This window comes from Miniopterus schreibersii, assembly GCF_964146895.1.
Source record: "Miniopterus schreibersii genome assembly, chromosome: 10".
Classification (NCBI taxonomy): Eukaryota; Metazoa; Chordata; class Mammalia; order Chiroptera; family Miniopteridae; genus Miniopterus; species Miniopterus schreibersii.
Genome location: NC_138110.1, coordinates 30,534,715 through 30,548,425, shown reverse-complemented (window position 1 = coordinate 30,548,425; position 13,711 = coordinate 30,534,715). Strand labels below are relative to the sequence as shown.

The 13,711-nt window shown below is 39.6% G+C and overlaps 1 protein-coding gene across 2 annotated transcripts in view; it reads left to right on the top strand.

Moving 5' to 3' along the window:
• Positions 1–13,711, top strand: part of GALNT1 (polypeptide N-acetylgalactosaminyltransferase 1) — a 97,811-nt gene that overhangs the window by 81,243 nt on the left and 2,857 nt on the right. For both annotated transcript variants that reach the window (XM_081149807.1, XM_081149808.1), the window contains 3 exons: positions 191–330; positions 9,797–9,895; positions 10,350–10,484. In XM_081149807.1, the coding sequence (XP_081005933.1) occupies positions 191–330; positions 9,797–9,895; positions 10,350–10,484 (374 nt within the window). The remainder of the gene's footprint in view (positions 1–190; positions 331–9,796; positions 9,896–10,349; positions 10,485–13,711) is intronic.

Sequence of the window (13,711 nt, the reverse complement as noted above, 5' to 3'; positions counted from 1 at the left end):
AAAAACGTATATACTAATATATTTCTTTGTTTTATACTTTGGAAAGTGGATTTATGGTATATCACTTTTGTATAGTCACACATCACCAAAATGGTACTTTTCCCATTCCTCTGGCTTAGATGTAATACATAAATAGAAATGTTCTACCCAATAGAACATTAATAATTCAGTCACTCATTTCTTTTAACAGGTGTTACGAAGGTAGATTACGGAGATATAGCATCAAGACTTGGTCTAAGACACAAACTCCAATGCAAACCTTTCTCTTGGTACCTAGAGAATATTTATCCTGATTCACAGATTCCACGTCACTATTTCTCTTTGGGAGAGGTAAAAAAAAAAAATGTATTCAATGTGGTTATTACATTCTCACTTATATATAAAAATCAGTAGAGGTTATACTTCCAGTGAGGAGTTACCTTCATATTAAAATTACATAACCACAAGTGGGGGGAAATTCTTTTTAATCGACACAGTCTACATTATAACTTGAAACCTCGTTAATGTTTTATCATGTTATATTTTCTACCTCTAGCCTTTTTCATTGTTGAACTCTTGTTACAACATATTAGTGTATTCCATAGACTTGTTTTAACAAACTGACCCATTTAGTTGAAATTGTATATTCCTAGTGTCAGTTAACCCAAATCAAAACTTGAGAAATTTCAAAGTAAAGATAAAGTGTAAAAAACTAACAAGGAAACTTGCAAGAGCATTTATAATTAATTGTATTTTTAGCACTCTTTTTTTCATTTGTGAGTTCTGAATCTGTTTGAGTAGGGGCATCGGAAAGAATGGTGGTAAGCATGTTTGTTTCTGATGATGCTTTAGTTATTGCTCTTATAATTCAGCAGCAGATTTTCTTGAAACCTGAAATAATGTCCTTATTAATGCTTATAATTAGTTAATGCAGTTAGTTGTGCTCTGGAGTTTGGCCTTTGTGTCCTTATGGGTGCCCATAGTACAGGGTTTGGTGTGAGAGAGACTTGTCTTCTTACCTTCTCTGGTATAATTACCAGGATGGTCCCAAGAAACTGTTTCTTGTGTCCCTGTCTTCAGTATTCCTAGTGTCCCTCCACCTCCCAGCCAACACTGTGCTCTGTGCATAGGAAATCCACGTCGGTCCTTCTTTTTAGCCCAGGGGTCTGATCAAGTCAAGGAGTCTGTTACTTTCTTAGGGTTTCCATAAAAAAGTACCACAAACTGAGTAGCTCGCACAATAGAAATTTATTGTCTCACAGTTCTGAAGACTGGAAATCTGAGATCAAGGTGTAGGTAGGTTTGCTTCCTTCTCAGGTCTGTGAGGAAGAGCTGTTCTCTGCCTCTCCCCAGCTTCTGGTGGTTTGCTGACAGTCTCCACCTTTATCTTCAAATGCTTTTCTTCTGTGTGCATGTCTCTCTCCAGATTTCCCCTTTTTATAAGGATATATTAGATTAGGGACCGCCCTAAGGACCTCATCTTTACTTGATTACCTCCGTAAAGACCCTGTCTCCAAATAGCATCACATTCTAAGGTAGCAGGGGTTAGGATATCAGCATATGAATTTTGGGGGATACAGTTCAACCTATAACAAGGATTGAGCTAGGTGGGGCGAGGTTACAATATGGAAAACCTCGGTTCACTTCTGGCCCATTTATGTTTCTTAGGTCTGGTCTTCCAGGGTTTCGAGTAATCGCATGCCAGGATCTCTGTCTCCTCAACTCTGAAAGTTTTGCCTTTCTTTAGGATAGCACTTTACCCTTCTACCTTACTGAGGGGAAAGACCAATGTTAATTTTTGCAGGAATTTGTGGAAGATTTCTGTTTTCCAGCCCCAGCTTTCGGCCCACCCAGAACTCAGCAAATGTCCCTAAATTTGGGGCCCCTCTAGTTTTTTATTTGTCCTGCCAGCCTCACATAACCAAATCACCACTGTGATCTTTCCCTGGGGAAAGGCACTTTTTCAGGCCATGGCCTGTCCTCTGCCTGCACCATTAGCAAATGCCCTCGAAGAGGAAGACAACTGTGATGGTCAGCTCTCATTGGCAAGGACTCTTCCCTTTCTGAAATTAGAGTTCACCTCGTCTTAACTGCTTCCATGGCCTCAAAAATAGGACTTTTGCAATTTCACTGTTTTCCCCCTACTTGGAGCAGAAGTACTGTGCTGCTATGTCCCACTGAGTAGTGTTTCTCCTTTACTGCAGTGTAATACCCCAAATCAGTGGGCCATAAAGATTCTAGGTGTCCTTTCTCAATAATCTTCTAACTCCCCAGATCCCCCTCTTTATTAGGTCAAGGCGGTAATTTTCAGTTTTCTGGTCTCAATCCAGTAGTGGCTTATAAATCACTTTAGCTGCTTACGACCACCATTTTTTTAATAGCCTAGAGAAAAGTATGTGGAAGGTCATTGCTTATATAAAGGAATTTTGCCAACTGGGTCAATCTGCAATTCATTGTAAGTCTTTCTAAACTTTTAGTTATTAACTTAGAGAAAGCACATGAAGCCACGTAGGAGGTTGTCCCTCTTCATTCCTTTCATTCAATCAACAAATATTTGAGTAGCTGCTATGTGATAGGTATTGTTATAAGTACCGGGAATACGGCAGTGTTTTTGTGGGTCTTACAATCTCTGGAGGAAGATTTGTTTTTTAAATACACGGTATGCCAGGTGTTGTAAGGGAAAAGAGATAGAGAATGACTGGTGCTAATGAGTAGTAGTGCTGTTTCATGTAGGGTAGTTGAGAAAGTCTTCCCATATAAGGTAGTTTTTGAGCAGAGATCTGAAGGAATTGAATGTGCGAGCCATATTAATTTCTGGGGAAAGAGTATTCTGGGTGAAGGACTTGTTTCAAGAAAGGGAATGATTGTTAAATGCTGCAGAGAAGTTGAGTAAGACAAGTACTGAGGACTGTCATTGGATTGGCAAGGGAGGAGTGGTAGGTGTGCTCCATCTTACTGTGTCAGGAGGGTTCCCGTGGAGATTGGTAGGGACAAAATCCCTGATGGCTTCAAGGGATCTAGGGAGAAAAGGAAGAGGAGATCATGAGTGGACAAGTCTTGGAGGAAATTTGGTTATAAAAAAGCAAAGCAATGGGTGGTAGCTGGAGGGGAATATGGGGTTTCAGAAGGATTATTTGATTGTTTATTTTTGCTGTGATGAAACTGTGTGCAATGCAAATGACCCCAAAAAAGGGAAATGTGAACATGCTAAAGTCAAGCCGCTGGTTGTAGGAGTCCTGTGGGAGGCGATGTGTTCCGGTGCGCAGTGTAGGTAGTGGTGAGGGCAGTTCATCCACTGATGCAGAAAGAAGGTAGAAGGCAGGCGGCTAGTGCAGGTCATTTGTACATCTGGGGGTAGAAGCTGGTGGTGTGTGGTGGAAGTGTGAGGAAGTTCTCTAATGACGTGCTTCCTCAGATAAGAGTGAAGAGGCAGTATTGGTGATGGGGCCTTGGGGAAAGGGGAAAATATGTGAGTTAGAAACAAAGTAGTAAATAGATCCCAGAGGGAGCCAGATCCTGGTGAGTTAGAGTGAAACCTTTGGACCTGGTTGTGTTTCTCCTGGGCCAGAGCAAGCAGATTCCCGTGTTCATCCTTAGTAGTTACTGAGGCTACTTCAGGGTTGAAAGTTCCCTACCTCTGAGCTTTGCTGTGCTTTAAGGAATTCACCCTCAAACCAGGGACACAGAGTTCCTTGACTCGTTAATGAACACCTGCTCCCTTGCTGTAGCCTCATTCCCCTGAGAAAGGCCTGAGGAAGGCGATGTGCCATGGGAAGGGTCATAGCAGTTGCTCTTATACCTTGCCTTTAGAATAGAGAATGGAAAGGTGGTTTTTCTGAACTGACCCAATTTTGGACAACACCTAGGCATTGTTAGCTGGGCCAGAAGGTAGGTGTATCACAAAGAGCCACTTGTCTAACCCATCGTAGGCGATTGCCAAGGCAAACTTGCCTTTTACCTGCCTCTTGCCAGCTGGCTCTCTGTATAAGGAACAGATTTAACCCCTTGTGGCCTGCTTGTTCTTTAAGCAGCTGGCCTTAAGCTTGTGTGCCCTTAATAGCAGGCCACACTATCCAGATGAAAGCTCTGATTTCTGGGTCCAGGTCCTTCTCCACCTCTGATGGTCTGAATTATTTGTTTCACCTGTGTGAGCCTGCCTTCAGTAGAGACTGGAATTTAGCTTTTCAAGGATCTTTTGTCATACTTCAAGGGCGCAGGGAAACCTGAAATCATAGGATTTTAGAGTAGAAAGGGAAGTTAGAAGGTATAAATTTAATCACTGGTTTCACTGAGCCCAACTCTCATAAGCTTCTGTAGGACCTGGAACTGAATTAATGTGTTTCATTGTGATATCTAACAGTTGTTAATTCAGGAGATAAGTATTCTAAACATCCACCTCAGAAAGCGAATAATTCAGACCTTTGATGGTTTAGCCAGTCTTATGGACTGACCAGTTGCTTCTCCAGGCAGATCTGAGAATCCTAAGATTTAGTGAGCATGAACTGCATGCCAAGCACCAGTCTGAGTGCTTTACAGGTATGAACTCTTTTTATCCTCACGTTAACACTGTGTGATATAGGTGCTATTATCCCCACTTCACGGTAAGTAAATTGAGGAATAAATAAGTGGTTTAAACAACATTGCTCAGGTCACAGCCACAAAGTAGAAGGAAGAGGCAGGATTTGAACACAGGCAGTCTGGCTTGAGAGCTTGTGCTCTTAACCACTAATCCCCATACTCTTTCTCATATCTAACCAATCTTTACCATAAGGCAAGGAGTAAAAAATGTGAATCTAAAAATCTTTTAACCACTTACATTGTCCACCCTAATAGAGACAGCAAGATTCTGGAGGAGGCTATAACAGAAATTAAGGAACGTAGGCTCCAACTTCTTCCCTGTTTCCCAAGAATGAGTGCATTCACAATTATTTTCAGCTCCTAAGGTCAAAAATGATATTTTGGTGAGAGTTGTGTAAACCTAAGTTGCTAATTCAGGAGTTAAAGAGTTGCTGGATCTGTGCATAAGGAAGGGAAACCAACAGTCATTGTGGGCTTACTATGTGTCAGTTTCTGCTAAGCCTCATTGAGAGGTTTCAGCAAACCTGAGATTGTGATCCCAGTTTCACAGGTGAGATTCTTCCAGCAACATTTCCCAATTACTGTGTAAAGAATGACGATATCTGTTGTCCCTCAAGTTGCTTGCTCAATTAGAAAGGGTGGAGGAGGAAGGGGTGGATTTTGTGGCCAAAAATGTTTGGAAAATGCCTTTTATATCCTCTGTACTACCAGTCCCTACTCCTACCAAGAGTCACAGCATGTAAAAGGCTTTGAGAAGTCCTTCAGTAAAGAAACCTATTTAAATTTGTTTAACCTGGTATTTCCCAAACATGTTTAATCACAAAACCCCCTTTTTAATGGCCAGATACTGTTGTTCAGATCGTGGTTTGGGGAATCACTGTCTTAGGATCCTGACCTGTCGATGGTCTCATGGCTAGTAATGGTAGAGATGGGAGTGAGGCCTAGGTCTGCATATCCCCACACCCAGTCTCACACCTACCCATCTACCTCCACCGTGGGAGTGTGACTATTTCCCTGACCACCATAGTTCAGATGTTGCTATGATTCAAGTAGAAAACTCCCTGCTTCTAACAACTCCTCACCCTCTGGCTATTTCACAATTATACATGGTGCCTACAACCGTTGGCTCATTGACAATTGGTTCATTCGCAGTTCTAGTTCTATAAGGAAAGATGTGTTGTTCAGTCATAAAGAAATCATATAAAAAGGATCATTAATCTACAGACCTTCCCCCTTGATCATTTAGGTCCCCTAGGATGTCTACTAATTCCAAAAAGTACTAACCAAACTTGGGCACTTCCACATGCCTTCCACAGAGTACCAAGGATATGGTAACAGCTTTTTTAGCAGGCTTATGCACTGTTTCTCATCACTGACAGGTAGCCCTCACAAAAGGTGAAGACTCTCTTCTATGTGTCAGCATCTAGTCCTGCACATCCAGTGGGGTAGCCACATGTGGCTGTTTAATTAAAATTAAATACAGTGCAGATTCAATTACTCAGTCACACTAGCTACATACGGCTAGTGGCTACCATATTGAACGGCACAGATATAAATAAAACATTTTCATCATCATAGAAAGTTATATTGGACAGTGGCGGAGGCATTAACACAATAGCCAATAAAGGGGGTTATCCATCTATCTTGCCATCATTCCACAAATTTCTCTCCTTGCCCTAAAGTTGGGATGTTCGTATTTGCTTATCAAACCCAGTGTCTTAAAAACTCATAACTACTGTATACTCTCCACAATCATCTTTATTCTCATATAATTTAGAATATGTACATCCAAATTCCCAACCATCCTGTCAGTAGTTATTTTCTGCTCCATTAAGGAGAACATCAGGATCACATTTATATTAAGGATTATCTACTCCAGTGAGGAAAAGCTCCCTTCTTTTTCCATATCAAATCAGTCTTTTTAAGTGTCCTTAATAATTTAGAATCTCAGTTGGCATTGGACATCCTGATAATCACCAAGTACCAAGTTACCAAACAAGGGGACTGCTCTTATTTCTCTTTCCAAGATGGACATCAAGATATAACTTGGAATCCAAATAAACTAGAAGGAATTCATTGTGTAATAAGACCACTGAGCATTCTTGGTCGATCTACACTGTATGTATACCAGAGGATGGGATAGAGCCCTCTTAAAGTAAGAGAACCCCAAAGCTAGCCCATCTTGTCCTTAGATTATACTTCAAAATACTTTCTAACTTGTCAGAAGGTTCTCTCTCTTTTTTTTTTTTTATCCAACAAAGACATTTGGCTAGAACTTCCTTACATTAACCAGTCTTAAATTCTTTCCTATAATTTCTCTTCTGCCTGGTCACATGCCTGTACATTTTATGTCGTTCTGTATTTTCCATGTGCTTTTTTCCAATGAATTTTAAGTGTCAGGTGTTGGATAATCAACTCTAGTACCTGTTTGCATCCCAATGTAAACACTGGAGCAAGTATATGTCACCACCTTTTCTACCGTCCACACCTCACTAGAAAGCTCGTCATTGGTTACACAGCCTTAAAGTCATATGAAATTACAGTTTTGAACATCTACACCTGATTCAACATCCCTAGAAAATGTTTGTTTCTAATTTTTCCCCTCCAAAGACTTTTCAAAGTTAACTCCCAACCAAACCTATTAACTGGTATTCTAAAGGACAGAATTGTTCCTCTAGTCATCCTGATCTTTCATGTCCTCAAGAAATCATCTTACACACCCCATAGGTGAAGTAATCCACATGTATTCCTACCAGGAGAAGGATATTGTCTAAAAACTGTCTTCTCCAGCCCTCCAGTGTGTAGAAGATCCAGCCTGGAGGAAAGCAGGTGTCCCCTTCAGCTACAAAGATACCACATTTGTGGAGCCAAACAGAATCCTCTCTGCCTTCTAATGTTAAAGGCACCCAGGGACCAAAACACGAATAGCTGCTCCCTTAGAGAGGTTCCTGCTTCACCTTGGATGTGCAGGGCATCACTCCCAATACCCCCTGCATTTTAGAGGAACACTGTCAGGTCCCATCAGAGCCCACAACCAAGTCTCTGACCATATCTTGCTGATCAAGGTTCATTGTCACTCTGACAATTGGTGAAGGCAATGGTTTCCAGTCCTTGAAGAAACTGTACCTTTAATACTTTATAGTCAGTAGTGACCCCAAGGGATAGAGACTTAGATCTCTCATGTCAGAAAACTCGAATTATTCATAGGAAAGTTGTTAAGGATGGTATAAGCTGTTACATGCAAAACTCATAGAACAATGCCTAGCACAGAGTAAGGGTAATGTATTTGCTACAGTTAGCAACATCAGTTATGGAAACAAAATAACCAATGTTGATTATAAGATAGTTACAGAGTGATAAAAAAACCCTATTACTTTTGAGGTTTGGAGATTTGTATTAATTTTGAGTTTGGTAAAAGCGCATCAGTTATTTAACCAAAAGGCAATTCCAGAGAAGCCAAGGATAACACTGGGTCTTCTCTAGTCTTTTCTATGACATTTATTACCTTTCTTCAGCAATCTTTGCATCTGTATTTGAAAGGAAAAAATTAAAGAGGACTGGAGAGTTTCTCATTTTTTCAAAAGTACAAGGAAGTAATTATTTTATAAGAATATATCAGATAGACTCATTTTGTCACAATCTGGACTGAATTTTTTTTCAAGTAAGGTAGCCATGATCATCAAGTATTGATTACTCACTAGAGTGCAGAAAGATGTTTGATGCAAATTTATATCTAATTATAACACCTTTTATAAAAACCTGTTTATGAGGTAATAGGTTTCTGAATTAAAATAATGGGTAAAAAAGGTAATGTGAATTTCACGGTAAAAGAACTCCTGAATACTGATATGTGTTGAACCCAGAAAAGAAAGGACCCTGAGATTTCCATCTTGAATACTTGCACAGATTATGAGATTATTAACAAAAATAGGATATCAGGAGAAAAGAGGAATTTTTGGAGGACTGATAATGAGGTTTGTTTTAGATAGCAATTCTCAAGGTCAAGGGTAGAGTGGAAGGGGCATGTTTAAATACTGGGATGAGGAAGTATTATTATTATACAGTTGGAAAATCCTGTTTTGCTTGAACTGAGTTGCAGGTTGATGGAATAGCAAGATGAAGGTGACTAGCAATAAGTAGCAATGAAGATTGTTACTATTTCTGAGCTTACTATGTGCTAGACTCTGAAATAGGTACATGGATGCAGTGTCTTACCTAACCTCAGTATAACGCCAATGTTATCTCCCAGTTACTGTTAGAAAATTGATCTCAGAAGGTTTGGGTCATTTGGATTTAAACCCAGGTCTCACTTATAATAAAATCCCAGTAATCCCAGTTCCTACTCCTGACAGCCTGTGAATAATAGTTTTTCATACCTAAGTCTTTGTATCTTTATAAGAAAAAAAATGCATATGGACTTACTAGTGCCTTATATTTTTTGTAGACTACACATTTGTTTATAAAAACAAATGACTTATTTGTGTTTTTAAATTTACCCCCACTTTACTACACAAAATTACTTTTTTTTTCTATCTACATGACATTACGGATGTAGTTTGTCACACATCTCCCTTTGGTTTAGCTGCTACTGCTATCCATGAGAACAGATTTAGGACTTTCAAATGTCTGTTAGTTTATAATATGCTTTTAAACTGCAATGATTCAGAGGAAACAATGTCAAGGGGCATTGCCTAAAATACTCTTCCTAATTTTGATAACTGTCAGTTACATAAAAGGAATTTAAATCAGTTATCTCACAAAATAGTGGTGTTTGCATCACACCATGCTCAGGCTCCTAGTTAAGTCAAGCTCCAAACTTTGATTAGAAAATATCTACCTTGAGTGGCCTAAGTCATCAGAATAGTCACCAAAAGCAGTGCCCCTTAACTTGTGGTTAACAGTGTCCACAGGAAGTTGTTATTTGCTTTAAATTATTAGGCAAAATAGAGCTTATTGAACTAAATACAAATCCTAGAAGAACAGTTTGAAAAAAAATGAAAGAAATAAGGATTTGTCCATGAAACACAAGTTACATATATATATAAAGAATAAGACCTTTCTAGACCACAGAATTTTAGATAGCCAGTGAATTTCCCCCCAACTCATAGCCCTTTGTCAAGCATCTGAAGTTATTCTATAACAGTGGAAAGTTTAGGTCGATTTTAATGCGTGTGTATCTTTACGTGGGTCTGGTTAACGTCTTTAACTCCGAATGTTTTCATTATCCATTGTCCCATAGATACGAAATATGGAAACAAATCAGTGTCTGGATAACATGGCTAGAAAGGAGAATGAAAAAGTTGGCATTTTTAACTGTCATGGTATGGGAGGTAATCAGGTGAGTTTTTACTAAAGCTTTAAAAGGGATAATTTTCAGATTTTTATGTCCTTTTAATCACATGTCATTCAGGAAATATTTTCCTACCTTTACAGAGAAGACAATAAAGACTTTTAGGAGAAGGGAGCCTTCAATCTAATGATTATTTTTAAAGGAAACTTTGTAAAAGGCCTCTTGTGAGAACTATGTTTACATTGCTGTGCGTGAGGTTTATTTTGCCCTTTTAGTCAAACAGATGACAGTCCTTGACAATACACTCCGTGTATACAGAGAACTTTCTTTCCTGTGTGAAATTGGTGGTAGCTTTTCTGAGTCAGCTGTTCTCTGTTACATTAATAAAGCTCAGAATTGTGTGTCTTGAATCCTTTGTTCCTTCCCTTCCAGATATATTGGGCATATAAAATGCTGGCTGATTTCACTGTTAAAGCTTACATGTGTGCATGTTTGTTTTCAGGTTTTCTCTTATACAGCCAACAAAGAAATCAGAACGGATGACCTCTGCTTGGATGTCTCCAAACTCAATGGCCCAGTCACAATGCTCAAATGCCACCACCTAAAAGGCAACCAACTTTGGGAGTATGATCCCATGGTAAGTTATTCATTTATATATAAGATAAAATATATAAAGTTATGTGTGTTGCTGGGTATATTTATATACTTTATAGCTAAAAAATGAATTCTTGGGGAGTTTGAATATAAGTCAAATTGTTCTTGTACTCTAAAAATTGACAGGTGGAAAAAGCAATGTGGGTAAAATAAACATGTTTTAATCTCCCCGGTAATAAAATTAGTCTTGCCTCCAGTCCCTGGGTCCTTGTTGTTACTCAGTAGCCACTGTTCCTCTCTATGTCGTCAAGCTCTGCAGTCTAGCATGGGAGAAATGGAGCAGTAAGTAGGCTTTTTAATTACTGAATTAAACATTTAGGTAAAAGGTGAGCATCAATTAATGAAGTTCTCTGACTCATAATGATACTTCAGTGACATATATAACAAAACTTTTTATATTTATCTTTGCTTTCCCCTGGAGCTTCTCTCTCCCCCACCCAGTGTATGTTGTACTCACTCCCATAGAGGTACTTCAATCACAGCATCTCCAGGAAGCCTCTCCCCCTCACCTCATATCTGACCACCCTCCCACCTTGTGTGTTTACGGTTCTGGAACCAACACCAGCATCTTCAAGATGTCTTCTCTGGTTCTTTTTTCTGCTCACAAGCACTAGTGTTCTTCATGTAAGGAAGGACTCTTGTTCCTACTTTACTTTCTGCATGCCCTCCGACTTTTCTCCCGTGTTGATTGATGGTGAGTGCGTGGCCAGTGCTCGTGCCTCTGCTGCTCCCACCCTGGCTCCTGCGTCAGCCAGATTCTAGAGGCGGCTCCTGGGTGCAAAGCCAGGAGCAGCCCCGTCTTTTTCCTTAGCTTTTCATAGCACTTACTATTGCTGAGCTGATGACATTTTAAAATCCTCTTATCCGTGGGCTTTAGATACACTACTGTTTTGTTTCTTCACTTAGCTTTCTCTCTGTTCCTTTTGCCTGCTTGACTCACTCTACTTTTTCATTCTACCCCTTAAATGAAGATGGCCACCCGTCTTTTCTCCCTGTGTTGTGTCATATACAAACCCTGGCCTACTTAATCATCCATCTGCTGTGCTGTTCCCTGAACTTATCCTGTACTTTCCCACTTTACATTTAAGATCATACAGTTCCCTCTGCCTAACAAATCCTACCCATTCTTAGGGGCCCATCTTTGATATCACTTCCATGAATCCCAGCCAGAAATTAGCTCTCTGTCCTGATTTAATTATAACTCTCTCTGACCCCCTCTAATGCTGTGCTTCTCTGTTTTTTTGGTTTTTTTAATCTACCAGTCTTTTCTCCACTATAGATTATTAGACTCTAGAGGGCAAACACCATGTTTTATAGTTCCTGGGTTTCCCTCCACCATGCCGAACTGTAGTAAAAATAATGTTAAATATAGCAGTAGCTCAGTTAAAATAACCATTGGAAACTGCCTGAATATTCAGTTCCAGGGTTTCCGTGGTATGTGCTACTACTATTTGGGGTGTGGCTACCATCCACATCCTGCAGGGTGTGTAGTCTCTGACTCCAGACAGTCAATACCAGTGGCATCCCACAGTCACTGTGACAACCAAAATATTTTTTTAAAAAGCCTCCTAATTGTATATTGATTGAAAAATGACAGTGTATCAGTTGGGTAGCATAGAACTTGTTTATAGGAGCATAAACAATAGGGGTTTACTTGTCTTAATAAGCCTGGAGGTGAGTCGCTTCTGGTGTGGATTCAATTGCACCCAGCGTGGAGCAATAACCTGTGTCTTTGTTAGGAGTTCATTTTAATAAATCTAAATAAGTGAGATATTTTTAGAAATTGGGACGAGAAAGGACCAGTTCCCCAACTAAATTTTTTGTTGTGTTTAATTTTTATATTTTTATCAATACAGTGGGCCTGATGAAGGGTGACAGTCAGAGAAGCTTTTCAGGGCCTTCTGGAACGTCTGAGGGGCTTTGTCTTACACGTGACGAAAGGCCTTGGCAGCTAGTGGTGTGCTTGGGGACCTTCAGCTCTCTGTTCTGCCAGATTGCGTTCGTGGCTACTTGGATGTTGCTAGGATATTGAGTTTTCCAGTAGTGAGTGCCATTTATCAAGAACTTACTCTGAGCTAGACAGCACTTTCTGTACATAATCTTTTGGAACCTGGGACTCAGAAAGGTTTTTGTTCAGGGGCAAACACAGTCATGTGCTGCATAACGTTTCTGTCAACAACAGACCACATATACAGTGGTCCCACAAGATCACAATGGAGCTGAAAAATTCCTGTTGCTGGTGACATAGCTGCCACAGCACAGCACTCACCTGTTGGTGGTGATGCCGGTGTATACCTACTGGGCTGCCGAGTGGCATAAAATTACAACTCATACAGTTACGTACAGTACATAACATTTGATAATGGTAACAAATGACTGTTACTGGTTTATGTGTTTAAAAATAACCAAGTATAGTAACCTATTCTTTCTATGTATGAACAAAATTTGCTGTAAATCAGCATGCCGTGTAAGCTGGCAGTAGCCTCATACATCCTGTGTTTACTGTGTCATTTTCCTGATCGCATCAATTTCTCTTGTGCTTGACTTAATCTCCTATTGTTTTCTATAGTGACGTGCTGTACTGGCTTGTAGCCTAGGAGCAATGGGCTATACCACACAGCATAGGTGTGTAGTGGGCTATACTGCCTAGCTTTGTGTGTACCACTCTGTGATATCTGCACAATGATGATATTGCCTAATGACACATTTCTCAGAACACATCTCCATCATTAAGCAGTGCATGGCTGTAGTTGGTATGTGACAAATCTGGAATTCATTCTAGAAATGTCTGACTGCAAAGTCCTTCCTCTCAACAAGTAAACTACAGAGCATCTGCATAAAAAACAATCACAACCATGCTGACTCTGGTCCAGGTTCTATTCTTATGCATTTATAAGAATTAACTTATGCAATACTGAACCTAAAGTCAGTGTTGGTAGTAAACTATGACATCTGCAAATGTGTACTGCCTTTTGCCAGTTTCCACTTTGACCACAATATGGAATAAATGATTGAAAGCTAAAATAGTTGTATTGTATACAATCATTAGGTTTTAAATTCAAATAGATACAAAAAAGGTCTATGAAAACAAATTGTTCCAGATAAAAGAATTACATTAAAATAGAGCCATAAGTGAAAAGTGATATAAATGTATATTAATAAACGTATTTCACATTTCCTTTAGATGTGTACACTTATAGGATAACTCTT